Genomic DNA, 15,489 nt, shown 5'->3' on the forward strand with positions numbered 1-15,489 from the left:
TGCAGGATTGAGGATAAAATGTCCCTTACATCTTGCAGTCTCTCAAGTAAGTGGTCTTTTGGGACATTACTTGTCAGTTCTACTCCACAGGCAAAATCATGGAAGCAGTGATCCTTGTCTGTCTGCAGTCAGAAAAGAGAGCAAGGATACAGTACAGTTGTCTTTGTATTTAAAATATATGCTTGAGTAATATTTAAAATGACAAGCTAAGATATTAGTCTTTCCAATGTCATAATAATTTAAGAATGCTAAACAGGCTTTGCAAACAGCACCATGCACTGGAGGCCACCTTCAAGGTGCTTGGTTAGTTCTGTGTGTGACAGTGAGCTTTTTGAAAGCCTGTTCACAAGGAATAAGATGAACTGACAGAGTATTTTAGCACAAGTCTTGAAGGAGAAATCAGACCCTATAGGCTTAAGCCGTGCTTTGACTAGACTTTTTTAGTGGGGCTTTTTTGTATGACTTAAGTAGATGTTAAAGGCTATTAAAAATCAAAAAATTAGGACTCCCTACCTATCAATGCACAAAGAAACCTCCCAAAACAAAAAGAGAAAGAGATGTGAGAGATTGTTATCATCTTAGAATGGCAGAAATTATTTTCTTCTGAATTGGCAGGTAGGTAATAGTTTCAAGTAGGATGAGATGCAACCCACCCTTCTTAGAGTGGACAATATAGTGCAGAAACAAAACAATAAATGTCAAAAGTAGCATTTGATGCTTATTGTTTAAATTTGACTAAGCAATGTTATGCAGAATGGTTCAGATAAATGATTACTGTATGTACCAAACATGTTTGTATTTGGGCTTGACTGAATCAATTTGCTAATGCAATTTTTCAAACCTTGTGTCATCATAAAATAACCGCAGACACTGTTTTTGTTTAGAGAGGGGCTTATATAATTATGCTTTGTAATTGTGATGGTTTTTAATTTTACTTCATACAAGGTTGTGTTCTACTATCACACTAATTGAATCCCTTTTAATTGGTTATCTTTCTGAACTAAAAAATCCAGCAATGTGTGTGTTTAGAATACCAAATATATTAAATGGATGTGTTTAACTTAATACATTAAAAGTTGAGGAATAGACTGCTTTAGGGAATTGGTAATGAATCCTGAAGTCTTTTCCCAGCTCATAAGTCACTGCAAACAATCTGCTCCAAGTTAGTGATGACAGTCTTTATTATTGTGCTGTCTCAAAGGCTTTCCCAGAAAAGACACAGCGATTGTCTATGGTTATAGAGAATTATGTTTCCTTTCAATTATACCTTCCATTTCTTTGTTTCAAAAAAAGGATTGTGATTTAGGAAGAGTGGATATATTGCCAGCAGATCAAGAGATGTATATAATTGTATATGTATAGAGACAATTTAGATGAACTCTGGGAAATTAAGTTAATTTTGAGATTGGATAGAATAGAGAATCCATCATAATTGCTTGAGAACTTGACTGATCTTTAAAAGCTGTGGAGAAACTATGAGTAGATCCCTCAGGTGTAATTAAGAAGCAGACAAGAAAGTTCTACATTAGTTGCCGAGCTAACTTGGTCTTTATGAAACAAAATTGTTTTTAAATGTTAGAAAAATGATGCACAAAACATTGTTATTTATTTATTTATTTAGCTTTTTGTGCCAATGTTGGGGAGTTTTCTTGCTGTGGTGTTTTGAGGAAACTCCCATTTCAGTGGTAATTTGAGATATTATTTTACTCTTCTCTGCTGTGGAGGATAAAATATTCCTCAATCTTTATTTCTGTTTATGGACTACACACTCTCTCTGTATACCATTATGTTAACCAGATTTCTTTTCTAGTAGTGATCACCACTTTGTTTATAACCATTTCTTGTGAGAGCATTGCATAAATCAATATTCTGGTATGATTTCTCATGTAGTGACCTGCAGTAGCTGTATTGCTTATTGTGGTGACATAATATTTTCACTTACTTAAAGTAGTTTTGTTTTGGGAAAGGTAATTTAAGATGAGGGAGTATTTTCATAAATACTTTATTTTTAGCCTTTATTATGCTATATGGGCAAACTGATTATGAGATTTCCCAACAATACTTTTCTCCTCCAAAAATAGAATCTGAAACATTTCACCAATTTCAAGCAAGTTTGAGAGTTTAGGTTCTTTCGATGTTTGTGAAAATTTGGTGATGGGTATCAAGTAGTGAAACAATTCAATCTTGGTGAGAAAAGTTTTTAAATTCCGCTAAAATTTTCCAAATTTCCAAAATAAGCTGTAGTATACGCTGTCATTTAACAGCAATTTGGTGTGTTTAGGTAACCAAGAGAATAGGGAACTGAAGGTACTGTGTAATGGTGAGGGGAAACAGAAAACTACTGGACAACTGGTCTTGTGCTAGTTTTGCCATTCATGGAACAGATGGCTCCTGGAGGGGATTTGCTGATTTGAATAGAAAGGTAACAAAAGTTAAATAATCCTTTCAGTATATCAATACTGACTTTTTTAAAATTTATTACCAGAGGGTCTTCTGAAAGTTGTTTAATACAAGTGTTTACTCTGAGAATGAAAGATAGCAATGAAATACATGAAAGTTTGGTTGTAGTGTAGACATAAGTTTATGTGTGTCAGCAAAAAGTCCAGTTCAATTGGAGATGGAATCCACAGGGAGAATATAGGTTGGACAGGCAGGCAATATGTGTGTAACCCACAGGACAGCTCTGTGTAGAACATTGCATTTCATTGTGGGCACGCGGTGACTAAAAAGACACCTGGATAAACCTCAAGGAAGAACATTATAAGTACTTGAGAGAGACTGCCTTACAATAAGATGTTCAAATGATTTAATTTCATATAGTTTTTATTAAATAAGAAGATTGTCTAGTTTACTGTCACCTGACAATTGAAATGTACTTAATATCATGTCCAGTGTGAGACAGCATTATACGTGGGAGTAAAACTGGAAATTATGTGAGACAAAGTTAGAAAGCATGAAGATATCTATATTTATCTCCAGAAAAATGTTCCAGTGGCAACTATACAATTTTCACTATAAGAGATAACTTAATACTAGACAGGAGAAAAAGGAAAAAAAAATCTTGGACTGAAAGTAAAGCAGCCACTTTATGAGTAACATGGACTAGTCCATATTATATATTTTTCCTTTCCTGTGTAGAGTTTGCTTGAAAGTAGCTTAAAGTCATAACACAAGTTGTTTACATGAAAGGGAATGTAAAAACAATTTTCTGTGCTTCTTTTCTATCAAGTGAGTGGTGCTGATGCAGATTCTAAAGAGTTACTTTAATGCTGAGGGTGGGGTGTTACACGTAATAATTTTATAGGCTACATGGTGACTTTATACCACTATCTTCAGGAAAAAAGTACTGTTCTACTACCATAATACATTATGTATTAAATCAACAATGTCCTTCTTGGAAATAGTTATTCTGTAGAACTTATATAAGTTCTACAGTAATTATTTTAATCTATAATAATGATTATATTATTATCTCTTTGGAAGAGATAATGAATGAATAATTTTAGTAGAATAAGATTAGTCATTTAACCAGACTAATTTATCATCTTGTAAATGTCTTTTAGTCCAATGTTACTGGCATTTGTTTGCTGGAATTCTTCTTTCATTTTTATTTTAAGTAATGTTAAATGATCTACATTAAGATAAACCATGTTCCTAAGACATCTGAACTGCAGGACTTAGAATAGTTTTGGTGAGTTTATTTCTGCCTTTCCCATTCTATTCTATATTCAAGATGTTAGCTGTATTAGTATCTTGGCAAATCCTTACTATTTCTAAATCTTACTGTTTCTTGTTCTGCTTTACTTTGCAGTGTATATAGTGTGCTGTTTGAATTTCTTGTGCCATTATGTGCCATCTTGCTGTCTTGGATGTTTCCTAAAGAGCCTGTTTTCTATTTTACCATTTCTTTAATGATCTGTAAAAGCTGTTTGCTCTTTTCATGTGGGTCTTGGGGTTTAGTTTCTGGTGTGGCCTTTGTTCAGTTGCTTGCTTTTTCACAGAAGCTGGATTTCAAAGTTCTATCAAGGATTGTTCAAACTTAAGCTTTCCTTGGTTTGTTCTATCTATTCCAACTGAAAGAGTCTGAATTTAAATACCGTGTGATTTCAGACAGACTCATATGTCTGCATTTGCTATCTGTTCTGCTGAAGAAAGCAATTTTCCTGGGTTACTGCCCAGTATCTCTCTAGGTTCTCCACAATTTAATCTACACAAGCAAGGGTGTAAATGATTTTATGACTAGATAGTACAGCGTTAATGACTATGTGATCCCACTTGCAGACAAGTAGTCTGTGTAGTTTTATGGAAAGTAATGTGCCAAGTTATTAAATTGGGAGAAGAAGGATATGTAATGTGTGAGTAGGTTTTGTTGATAATTATTTACCGATTAATGTGTATGTTGATTCTCTTTCGACTTCCTATCTCAAGAAGAATTTATAAAAGCTTTAGCTTATCCTGGAAAGGATTTTTAGAGAGAATTTGGAGAAGAAAACTGTGGGATTAAATGTTTTTTACATTGCAGGATCATGTGACCGTTCCATCTTTGTGTCTTATTTTGCTTCTGGTCTATTTCTCAAGGGTGCCCATTCCTGGGGCTTGGCAGTGAGCTGAACAGAATGAGGTGGTGTCTCAAATATCTTCCGTCCTTCTCTTTAGTCTTTGCTCAGTTTCCCATGTAACCTTACTTTTTCAGTTGATATTTGTAGGTGAGCTAGGAAGCAATGCATTTTAATAAAAAATGCAATAAAAATATTTACAGATTATTATGTTATGAGCCTGCATGCTTATTTCATCTATTGACTTTGGTGATGGTTGTTGGGGGAATCTGGATCAACAGACTTTATTTAGATTTGAGAATTTTAAATTCTATGCAAAAGAAAACAAAGAAGTCCCCATCTTATTCAGGTAAAATTTTCATGTATCTGCTTTTTTTCCTAGTTGTTTTTGTTTTTCCATTTAATCCATAATGAATGTGTTTGATAGGCAGGAGAGTTGTTATTAGTTAATTTTCTTGTATATTAGTTTTCAGCAAATCCAAATACTTGCAAAGTCATCTAATTCATACTGTGAGACACAAGTTTCTGTCAGAAGCAAGTTTCTGTGTGGCTGGGATTCATTTTGCTTATATGCAGCAATTTAAAAGCTGGGCATCTTGCTCAAGTCAAGCAGCTAGATTACTCAAAGTCATGATTACTGAAAGTAATGGAAAAAAAAATGGGCATTCCAATAATGAATTTAATCCCATCTACCTTAAACAGTTACGTTTAGTTGATGAGATGAATCAACCACCTGATGTGTCAATCTCTCTTCATTTGCTACAGCGGGGTCTTACCATAAATCTCTTAGAGGAGTTTCAGGTTAGGTGAAATTGACACCTGCTTTGAAATCAGTTATCAAAGATCCCCGTTTATTTTAGAGTTGCTGTATTGTCTTTTTGCAGATACTTGCATTTCCATGTCTCCCTCTAAAATGTAAATATTCATGCGATTTTTCAATAAGCTTGGTTAACCAGCTCTTAAGCCTGATAAAGGCACTGAATTAAGTTTATTCCAAAAAGCATATATCTTAGGGAAAATCCTTTACCATTTTTTAACTGTTCAGATTTCTGTTCCATAGATAAAAGGATTTTTTTTTTCATGAGCTATTTATACAGTTACAGACTTAAGGCAGTTACTGAAGTATTTTACAGGAAATTGGAATATGAATTCACTGAAAAACATCTCAACTTGGAAGGAAACTCTTCTTAGAAGAATCTACCAGCTGCATGTTAGGAGTACCTTTTTAGAATATGAGTGGTTCAGGTTTTTATGTGTATGGATAGCATTTGCCACAGCTTGCAATTTGTCTTTTAAAACTGACAGCTTGACAATTTGCTAGGTATTTTTGTATAAATGGTATAGCATCACATGTGTGGACCATGCAGTGATGCTTGGTTATGATAATATGAATAAAAAATCACTTCAAAAGGAAATTTTGTTTTATGTAAGTTTCAGAATATGGTTTATACTTCCTCTTGTTGTTTTATACTTCATCTTGCTCCGTGTTGTTTCTGAAGGAATAATAGATACAAATTAGAACTTTAATGTTTTTCTGTTTTAAGCTTCTGTTCTGTATGTAATACTGGAACACTAAATTACAAATTAATGGTACTTTGATTTGTTCTTATAACTTACTCAAAGATGCATATAATATTCTTGAAAATTCAGAAGCATAAAAAAGTTGAAACAGCTGTGCACATTTTGAGTTTAATGAGATAAGTGTATTTTATTACTGTGTGAAAAGTGATACTTTGTGACATTCTTTAGTAATAGTAAGATAACTGAAGAAAGAATCAGCTTAATGTAAACATCACCTTTTCAAATAGAGGCTGTAAGGCTTTCAAAATTGTCCTTGACACAAATTTTTTTTTTTTAATTAAGGCCTAGAAAGAATAGTATTTTTACACACTGACTTCCAGCAAGTTTTTTCTCCAGATCAACAGATATGGTATATAGTTGAGAAGGCCAAATTCAAACTGAATTGTGTCTTTAGGGGATATTTTCCCAATATGCCTATGCACCCTATCCTGATGAGGAGCAAAAAATGTTGCCAATAGATCTGTGTCATGATTTAACCCAGCCATCAAGCAAGCCTCATGCAGCCACCAGTGGGGTTGGGGAGAGAATCAGAAGGGTGAAAGCTGAAAAACTCATGGTTTGAAATAAAGGCAGTTTAATTGGGGAAGCAAAAGCTGTGAATGCAAGCAAAGCTAAGAAATGATTTCACTGCTTCCCATGGGCAGGCAGGTGTTCAGCCATCTCCAGGAGAGCAGGACCCCAGCACATGAACAGTTACTTGGACAGACAAACATTGTCATTCCAAATGTCCCCCTCTTCCTCCTTCTGTATATACTGAGCATGCTGTCATATAGTCTGGAATATCCCTTGGGTCATTTTGGGTCACCTGTCCCTTTCTGCCTCTTTCCAGCCTCCCATGCACTCCCAATTTCCTTTCCAGCATGGCAGTACAAAAAGTAGAAGAGGCCTTGGCTCTGTGTAAGTCCTGCTCAGCAATAAAAAACACATCTCTGTATTTACCATCACTGTGTTCAGCACAAACCCAAAACTGCCCCATTCCAGCCACTGTGAAGGAAATTAAATACACATCAGCCCAAAACAGCACTTTGTGTAACTTTTTAAGTGTATAGAAGTGCTTCAGTTGGGGGTAAATGCCCATGAAATGCTAGTATTTGTGGTCTACTTGTAATAGATACTTAAATGTTATGTCCTGGGCCCTTGGATTATGTTAAGAGTTCTCCCAATTTTTATAGTCAATGTAACTCAATAGTACTTTACCCTGTAAGTGCTCCCAAACTTCTTTGTTTCTGAGCTGAAACATTCTGTCTGGAAAATTCTAGAGACCCAAAATGCATCTTTGAGCAGTAGTACTGTGTATATATGAATACACATATATATATATGTGCATGATCGTATATACTGAGACACACAAGGACATACACACACAAATATATGTAAAAATCAATGAGAATGTTCATAGTTGTAGAGAATTTAGTTTAGTTTAGACAGTGTAAAACAGATTCTGTCATGTTTGGTTTTGTGGGTTCTTTTTTGGTTGGGTTTTTTTTTTGTGTTTGTTTTGGGGTTTTTTGGTTGTGGTTGAATTTGTTGTTCCACATTGCCAAATTAAGCATTTATAGGATTAGTAACACTGTTTCTGGCATAGTCACATATTCAGGAAGTTGCCATATTGATGTCTCCCATGTTTTTGACCTATGACATATTACATTAGGAGAATTCTTTCTTTGTTCTACCTGCTATTCATACTTGAGCCAATGTGTCCTAGCAAGTGGTGTCCTAGCAAGTACACAATTGCCATACCCAGGAATTCTTGGAGGATATTGTTTTCCTGTATTCAAACATAGCAACATTTCAATATGGGTGTCCTTTGGGAAGCATAATCAGGGAACATCTGTGAAATACATCCTTCAGTTTTAAAGATGGTTTTTAAGAAGATACTTGTGCAATGAGCTGCGTTGCTCTATGAAATTCAGAAAGGGCTGAGGTTTAGCATTTGTTTTCTCTAGTACTAAAAGTTCACATGTGTGAAAGGAGTACAAGTATAAAGTTGCCAAAACACAACACTTACACAGAAAAAAACAGATCTGTCTGCCAGAGATGTGCACTCTTTCAGAAAAGGTAGAGTTCAAAGATGGGAGAATGTGTAGTAGTTGAATATAACTTGCTGGTCTTCTGAGTATGAAAACAAGGCCTGACAATAATATTCTTCTGCTCCTTTCAGCAGCTTTTTTATATAGGCTTTATACCCAGAAAGAGGAACTGATAATAGATATGCTGAAGTTTTTTATGCCTTTTCTTGTATAGCTATATTTTGATTGACTTAATTTTTCTTAATAAAGGTAAAAGAGCATTTCAGTTGAGCATTATGAGCTAAGGGTAAAACTGAAAGTTGTGTTTCAGTGAAAGCTGATTTTATATTTCTAAAACTGACTTCTTGGCAGTTCTATGTGGTATCTCTTTTCCACAGAAAAAAAAACAACTCCCAAACTTCTGCCAGTACCATTTATTTTTGAGGCTGTGATATAAACTCTGTCAATTAAATGATTCAAGCCAAAAAAATCCAATTGTGACAACAACCACCCAACCTAAACCAGCCATACTCCAGGGCAAACTGAAGCATTTATGTAAACATATAATGATGAACTAGATTAGAGAACTGAGCTGGCTTAAAAATATTTTAGGTCTTTGATGTGTAAAGCAGCTGTAGAAGTACTTGTGCTGGCACAGGAGATCAGAGCCTGGTGAAAGAGAATGTCTGGGAGCAGCAGAAGCAAGACACCATCTTGGCTTTCAATATCTTTTGAATATACAGCCTAAACAACTTACCCCATGTGAGGCTGCTGTGGTCTTCTTCTTTTAGTTTCATATATGGTCTAAGTTTTTGATGGAAAAAAGCAGTTACAAGTGCCTCTTTGCATTTAGGAGTTGGAAAGAGGACCTTGTACTCTGAACATGCTTTTGCCTTGCGTATTTAATGATTTAGGTATGAAGAATGTATTTGTTTCTTTGGTTTTGTCTAATAATGCAATAGGAATAAAGAACAATAGAATAAACCTTCAAAAAATGTCATTTGATTTATATTCATATGTGACAAGGGTGAATTAGAAGTGAGTTGGTGGCAGTTTTTCATGTGTTCTAGAAGAATATTGTACTACAATGCTAGAGACCATAAGTTATTTTTCAAAATTAGTATGTTTGGCATCGCTAAGCAATATCGTATAAAGTTGGCACACATACAAGCTTGAAGGTTTGTAAATTCAAAGGAATACAAATCTGTTGCTGAATGTTAACTGGATGTCCATTATCTTTATTTTCACAAGTATAGAATAAAAAACCCAAGAAAGTAAATTATGAAACTTCTCGACTATTTCAAATAGAGAGGTAGTGAATTGTGTTGAAAGGAAGCAATAAGTTAATTTTTGTGAGTTCTCTAAATTGTTGATCAACAGCAGTGTAGCTGAAATTTACACTTGTTTATTACTGGGATCTTGTTTTTATGCATTTCTCAATGCTCATTAACATTTGAGATTGAGACAGATTACACAAATTTACAACTGTTTGCAGTGAAAAGCATCCTGCCATATCAAACTAGGGTATTTTTTCTGAAGATATTAGTGAAAACATAAGGCAGCCATTATGCAGTCTGCTGTATCCTACAGTTATTAGTGGCCTGTCACTGACTGTGGATTGGTTTTGCCTTTCTATAGAAGAAATTATATGAATATAGCAGAGCTTTCTGGGCAGAGGCAGGCAATGGTTGGACTAGGAAGTGAAACTGCTGAGATTACACTGATGAGAGAGCAATTATACACATGACAGTGGCCTCACTTAGCTGACTTTATCCATTTAAAAATTACATTTCCCACCTGGTGGCACAAGGATTTATCACACTGTATAATTGCCATCTAAGGTAGTAAATTTCTTCCCTAGCCCTGTACATTTTAAAACTTGGTGGAACTGATGAATAAGTGATGAATTTTTCTCTAAGTGTCAGTAGAAGTTTAGAATGTCTTCAAAAACATCTTTTGTGAATAAGAAATTATATGTATATTATTTTTTCCCAAAAAATATTTAACATAATTTGTATGGAGAAAAATGGTAGCAAGTTAGACAACAACATAATAAATTATTATAGACTTACTTGGCCATACTTTTTCCATTTCAAAATAGAAAACTGTGAAGGTAAAATTTTAACTAGTGATTGAAAATCCTGTTCCTGCTTCATCACTCAAGGGATAGACAGAATATCCCTAAAAGGCTTGTGTTGAATTCTTTATGTGGGTGAGAAATGCAAATAGCTTTCAGCAATATTCACAGGACCTCTTTATTGAAACTGTCAGTTTTTTGGCTCCTGTTTCTTCTTCCATTGGTTTTAGTGGTAATTATGAAGGTATGATAATGAATGTGTATCTGTAGCTTGCAGCAAACTACCAGAGAAAAATTGTGGCATGCAGCCACTGCCTTTTTATTTTTTATTTTGGGATTATGCTGGTGCTTTTTTTTTTTTTCTTTTTTCCCCCTTTCTTCCCCTTGTATTATTCCCCTCTCTTTCCGTGACTCAGAGGACTGATTCTAGAGTAAATGTAGGGTTTTTTCACAGTAGTCTCCAAATACTCACATATTATCCTGCAGTAGTTTGGTTAAATTGAGTTTGTAGAAACCTAGAAATGGCATCTAAATACAACTATTTTCTCTTTTTTTGCAATGAAATTTGTCATCTTGGAACTTTTCTGAGTAAATAGACATTAATTGAAACTGAAGCAATTCTAGCTTGATAGATGCAGATTTTTTTTTTCTTCATTGTAACAGTCAAATATGGAAGTGAAAGGTTGTGTAGTCTTTACCTCTGAAGACTTTCAAGACACTACTGGATACATCCCTTTTTTATCTGGGCCAGGGAGTAGCAGGTTTCATTTTTATAGTGAATTGGGGCAGTCATAGGTACAAAGATTGTGAAAATCCCTTTCTCTGCTTTGCTTCAGTGAGTCCTGCCAGCAAGTAGTAAGGCTATCCATTGTGAGTATTATTATATAGGTATTTTAACAAAGATATTGACTTACCTGAAGTTAATAGAAGCTGCAGAGACTCTTTTAGCATTTGGGACCAAAGGAAACAAAAAAAAACCCCATTGATAATTTATGGCAAGGTTGTCTACTCTCTCTCCTACTGTCCTGTCTCCAACAGTGGAAAAGAATCAATATCCTTAGGTAAGGAAGAATGGGATAAGCATATTGGATTTTTGCTACTTTCCAGCTATTTTCAGCTTGGATTGTTTCCTGAAATAGTTATGGTTTCTAGGCATGAGTGTTTGTATAGCTAATACCTATTGCTGGAATCTCCATTGAAGTTTAAGTAATTAATTGAAGTTATGTTAAAAGCTAAAAGCAATAACTGTCATTGTTAAAATCCTCAGCACTGGCAGACGATTCTTTGTTTAGCCTTTCATTATAACCACCACCTTCTCTAGGACTCAGTCTTGAAGAATCACTGCTGTTTTCATTAATTCCTAACTGTCCAGTTGAAACCAAGCCTCAATTAAAAGTGTTCCTCCTCCTGCAGGATGCCATACACCAGAGTGTTCCTACACCTGTTAGAAGCACCACTGAGCACTGCACCAAGGTAAGTCATGAGTGGCTCTTTAAAGTTCTGTGCATCTTGGGAAATCTTCACTGGTTGTGTACCATGTAAAGTCAGCCTGAAAATATTGATAACATTCTTTAGAAGCTTCAGAGGCTCTAGAAAATTAATGCTGTTTTGAAAACATCATTCCCTCATCTCCTCTTTGCCTCCCTCTCCAAATTTAGGACTTCTTTCTTAATTTTGGCAACTCTGTCCACTAATAACTAATGTGGACACAAGCTAATCTAGTGAGGATAATCATCTTTTATATAGCTATGTGGTAGTGCAAATGTAGCAGACTTAGATACAGTCTATTTAAATATCTGTTTAAAGTGTTCTTGGAGAAAAACAATGGTAAAATAACATCAGTTAGCAAAATTATAACTGAAAGCTTGATGGCAAAACAATCTCCAAGGCCATCTAGAGGTTATTTGGTTAAATGTGTTAATGTGTTTGATGTTCTACAAGTAACACTGTCTGACAATATTTGGTTATTATTGGTTTTTTTTTAACTCCTAATTATAAATGTGGTGTAGTATGGAAAACTTATTCTGTATTTAAAATAGCTGCTTAATTTTGTAAAAAGGAGTTCAGAAGGAAAAACAACTATTTGGATTAAGTGGTGGCTCATTTTGAGGCCATGGTAATAGAGGATTCTATTATTAAGAATAAAAGCAGTGCTAGCATGTTGACCTTTCTAAGATACAATTATAAAATTGGCTGTTAAATGATGCTGAGAATTTGGATGGTTATTCTGTGGATATTACTCTATGTCTTTCATTTAAAAGAATTTAGTCTTGCATTTGCTATGGACATTTGTTTAGTGAAGGACTCTCTTACAGTTAACATAATGATGCTGGAGTAAGCTTTTTCAGCTTGAATATATAAGTTGGAAATCATCAGTGATTTTCAAACTTAGATGAAAACTAGAGCTATTATCTTGAATATGTGAGCTGCAAGAATTAAATGCTGCCACTTCTAGTAGCTGTGGCTAATAGCATCAGTACTGCTGCTTAGTGGCAGTAAGCTCAGCCCTTGGAGCAATAGAAATTAAAATCTTTATAATCTCTTAGGGGCTCCACCTTTCTGTATTCTGTTTTGAATGCATTTTTTGATGTAGACATCTGTTTGCTAAAAATTTAATTAGTACTGCTGTGTGGCTTCAGTCAATTGAGTTATCTTCAGCTGAAAGTTAAAGGATGAGTACTGCCTTTACCAATTTATAAAAAAAAAATCATACTAATGCTTAAATTCTCAGTGCTTGTGAGTAAGACTGGTTCCACATATTCTTTCTGGTCTTGACCAGACAGTGACAGTTTATACACAGTTGTCTTCTGAATTAGGCAAACCGTATGTGCTCCCACCAGCCTCCTGTTGGTGGGTGGCAGTGTACAGGAACAAGAACCAGGCATCCCTCACCAGTGGGGATCCAAAACATGCAAATCCACTGCAGAACTGTTTTGCTAGTCAACAACTACTGTACCCCACCCACACTTCTAACTAGCAGATGGTGAGGCAAGCCTGTAGAACATGGTGATGGATTTTACTACATCCCTTGAAAAGTAAATAAATAATATTTGAAAATCCTATTTAAAATTCTAAATTACAGAACTAATTAGCCACAAAAGCATAGCATCATATAAGTAGGGGATTTATATTCTCTGTAAAACTTTCATGATCACATTAAATAAACATTGCTTCAGTAATTTAAAGTAATTTTTAAGCAGGAGACAGTATTTTTTAAGGTATTGGTCATCCTAATGTTCTTAATGTTTGAGATTTCTGACTAAGATTTTTGTTCTGGAAGAAAAGGGCAAATACTATTCTGCTACAAATCCATTTGATTAAAAAAAAAAAGAGGGATTAAATAAGCATTTAGAACAAGAAATCTTTCAGCATGGATAAACAGAACAAATTACTTCATTAACTTTCCGTTACTGTGCATTTGTGTGAAACCATGCTAAAACCATAACCCTGTCAGCACTGTATTCTTTCTATGATGTCCAAATCATAGTATGATTTTTCCAAGTTACCAGCTGGTGGGTTGCTGTTTGCTCTGGACATCAGGCAAGATTTTTCCCTGTTCTTCAGGAATCAAGATGCTGTAGGCCAGGTCATGGTTGCCTCTGTTTCTTTCTCAGTTGTATTCAGCTTATTCTTTCTGTGGCTGCTACACAGCTTTTTGCATAGTTACATAAATTTGGCTTGAATGATCTCAGTTTGGTGTTTTAATATAATTTAGTAATTTAAAATAATAATTTTTAACTCGATCTCTCTGTACATGAAAATTATCCCTAGAACAAAAGACTAAAATTGAATTCAGATTTTTTTTTCTGATTAGGAGCATGGTTAAAACTTCACTAAGATAGGGGCTTTGCCTCTTTGAGCTGGCCATCTATATGATAAGTTGCAGTATTAATGTTTACTCTAGTAGACACTTTTAATACATGAAAAGGAAATTTCCACAAAGACATCTAATGAATTAGTTTCACAGACAGTGTTATTACAAAAATATTGTTATGTTCTAACACAATATTCAGTATCCACTCATAGTTATGTAACAGCAGCAGCAAGATTCAAAGAAAATTGCTTATTAGGTTTGACCCAAGAATCTGTATCTTGTTTGATAATTTTATCAGAAGGGTCTGTCAGTCTCACTTCCCTGCACTGTGACCTCTTTTCTGATTTTTCTATTGTCAAGGTCACGTAATTTATCTTTTGTCTAGGGACCTCATCCCATATATTTTAAAAATCTACATTTTGTATATAGTAGCCGGATATTCTCCATCATCATTGATTGAATTTACAAAGTACCTCTGAGCACCAAAATAAGGCATTTTACCAAAGATATCAGTAGTACAATTAGGAAGAAAAAGTGGCTCCAAATTCTAACCTGAAGGAAAAAGGTAATCAAGTTGGTTTTCAAGTTGATTTTACAGATGAAAGAAGTCAAGTATCTTTCCCTATCTCTGAATGAAAAAAAAATCAAATGCATTCTGTGATATGGTCTTTACTTACTGGTAAGACTTGAACTCCAACATCAGAATACACCTACTAGTGTAAATTGTTATCATCCAGGTTCATGAAAAGCACAGAGGAAATTAAACAAAGGAAGTAAAAACTGAAGCCACAGCCTTCTTCCATTTTTTAAAATGTATCTTTATAATGTTTTTTTTGTATTATCATTTGGCTGTCTGTTGAGTGTCCGTGTTGCATCCTCACAAGGAATGCATTGCAGCAGTTCTAAGAGGATGAAAATTATACGAGTCAAGTTCATTTACTTACATTAATAGCAGAACTATATCCATTATCATTCTAAATGCAGGAGTTATATTCACATCTTTCTGACATCTGAACTATGAGGTGAGGTGCCATACTTATGTGTTCTCTAGTCTGTTTTATTGAAATGTCATCACTGTAAACTAGTTCTAAATGCTGTAGCTCATTTGTGATAGTAGGACCAAAGACAATGTGAGTGGAAAGGACAAGTGAACAAAATATAAACCCCTAGTGTTGTGAGAAGAAGTGCAGCAGAAGTTTAAAGTCTAATCATTGTACTTCCTCTTAAAGAATTTGGCTGGTAAATGACACATATGCAACCTTTTAAAGGTAATTGTGTGTGTAATTATGTTGTAGTGAGTAAATAAATATTGGGTGTGTTGATTTTTTTTTAATGAAATAAGCCTACTTCTAGGTGAATTAATAAAACACTTGTGGCTTGCATTGCTTTCTCTCTAGTCCTGAAGTTGTAAAGGGTGAGCTGCATGGAGAGAAGGCTGATGTCTGGGCTGCA

General features: G+C 34.7%; 1 protein-coding gene across 1 annotated transcript in view; it reads left to right on the top strand.

Moving 5' to 3' along the window:
* Positions 1 to 15,489, top strand: part of NEK10 (NIMA related kinase 10) — an 86,474-nt gene that overhangs the window by 36,491 nt on the left and 34,494 nt on the right. The window contains 1 exon segment of the mRNA XM_077782206.1: positions 15,435 to 15,487. Coding sequence (XP_077638332.1) covers positions 15,435 to 15,487 — 53 coding nt within the window.

This window comes from Lonchura striata, chromosome 1 (assembly GCF_046129695.1).
Source record: "Lonchura striata isolate bLonStr1 chromosome 1, bLonStr1.mat, whole genome shotgun sequence".
In the NCBI taxonomy this organism is placed as follows: Eukaryota; Metazoa; Chordata; class Aves; order Passeriformes; family Estrildidae; genus Lonchura; species Lonchura striata.